The 1,413-nt window shown below is 51.2% G+C and overlaps 1 protein-coding gene across 1 annotated transcript; it reads left to right on the top strand.

Moving 5' to 3' along the window:
* The first annotated feature begins 241 nt into the window (after positions 1–241).
* LOC127328500 (lectin beta-1 and beta-2 chains-like) lies at positions 242–979 on the top strand. Its single transcript, XM_051355097.1, has 2 exons — positions 242–277; positions 353–979. The coding sequence occupies exons 1-2, from the start codon at positions 242–244 to the stop codon at positions 977–979; spliced, it is 663 nt and encodes a 220-aa protein (XP_051211057.1).
* The last annotated feature ends 434 nt before the right edge of the window (positions 980–1,413 follow it).

The raw sequence follows: 1,413 nt of genomic DNA, 5'->3' as shown, positions 1-1,413 counted from the left end.
CTAGACCACCACCCATCAAAATAACCACACCACACACTAATACTTCTTAGCGATCTCCACGAACTCACAGATGTCCTCTCGCACCCCTATGAAGATAGCCACTTCGACATCTATAACATAAGAGGTAGTGAACGAAAATGCATGCTCAAATCTTTCCACCGAGCTAAGTTGCCCGTTCGTCAGCGCGTCAACTCTCACGGGCGTGGCGTGCCGCCGCGCCTATACCTGCTAGTATTACCTAATGCGCCCTACTGGCAAGGCAAGGGCTGATGCCGCTGTACGTTGCTTACATGTCATGCTAAGCAATGATAACGCCAAGCGCCACATACTAATACATTTCTACTTCACCTAGTGGCTAGGGTTGAGGTCGAGTGAACAGCAAACACCTCCAACTTCACCTAAGGCGCATGCAAATGCAACTGCATGCATCATCCTTGCCGCCTGCTTCTTCTTCCTCCCCTCCTTCCTGGCCAACCATGTTGCCGCCGCCTCGCCGCCGCTTTCCTTCAGCTTTGACTTCACAAACACCTCCAAATACCGTCTACAAGATCTCCGGTTCGAGGGCGATGCCGCCTTGAACGGCAAATTGGTTGACCTCACCCGCAACCCCACCGCAGACTACTGCAGCGGACGAATGTCGTTCAACCACCCGGTGCAGTTCTACGACAACACCACAGGCGAGGTGGCCAGCTTCAGCACCACCTTCACCTTTGCCATGAACATGCCCAACACAACCATAAAGGGGGACCGTATGAGCTTCTTCATCTCTGGCTACCCCTCAAGATTACCACCGGAATCGTATGGTAGTGTCCTTGGCCTCACAAACAGCAGCACAAACATCTCTTCCGGAGCTGACCGGTTCCTCGCCGTTGAGTTCGACACCTATGCCAATGCATGGGATCCCACGGGATCACCCGACCACATGGGCATCGACCTCTTCCATCACTTCGGTGAGCATAACGAGGTTGCCGAGGTATAGCTTCAATGGCACCACGACGGCGACCATCACTTTCGACAACACCACCAGGACGCTGGAGGCTACCGTGCACTTTGACTACAATAGTTCTCTTGCCACCGCCAGTGTCAAGACGCAGTTATCAGATCAGCTCGATGCCTTGCTCCCACCTGTGGTGGTGGTGGGGTTCTCGGCAGCCACAGGCGGGTTACGTTCAGCTGCATCAGATACACTCTTGGTCATTCAACTCAAGTATGGCTGCAAGAGGTACGCATTCTTTGAATTTCCAGAAATATCTATCATAGACGATGAATATGCGTCTGTACTATGTACATATGTGGTAGCATAATAAAAATTGCTTTGGGTTGTTACGTCTCAAATGTCCTCGGAGCCTCGTAGTGAACTTTTCTGTTTAGATCGTAAATCTGATGAGAAGATAAGGTCTTTACTAGTGGTAT

The sequence above is a fragment of the Lolium perenne genome, chromosome 1 (assembly GCF_019359855.2).
Source record: "Lolium perenne isolate Kyuss_39 chromosome 1, Kyuss_2.0, whole genome shotgun sequence".
Classification (NCBI taxonomy): Eukaryota; Viridiplantae; Streptophyta; class Magnoliopsida; order Poales; family Poaceae; genus Lolium; species Lolium perenne.
Note: the sequence above shows the minus strand (reverse complement) of the source record. Positions and strands in the feature narration are given on the sequence as shown.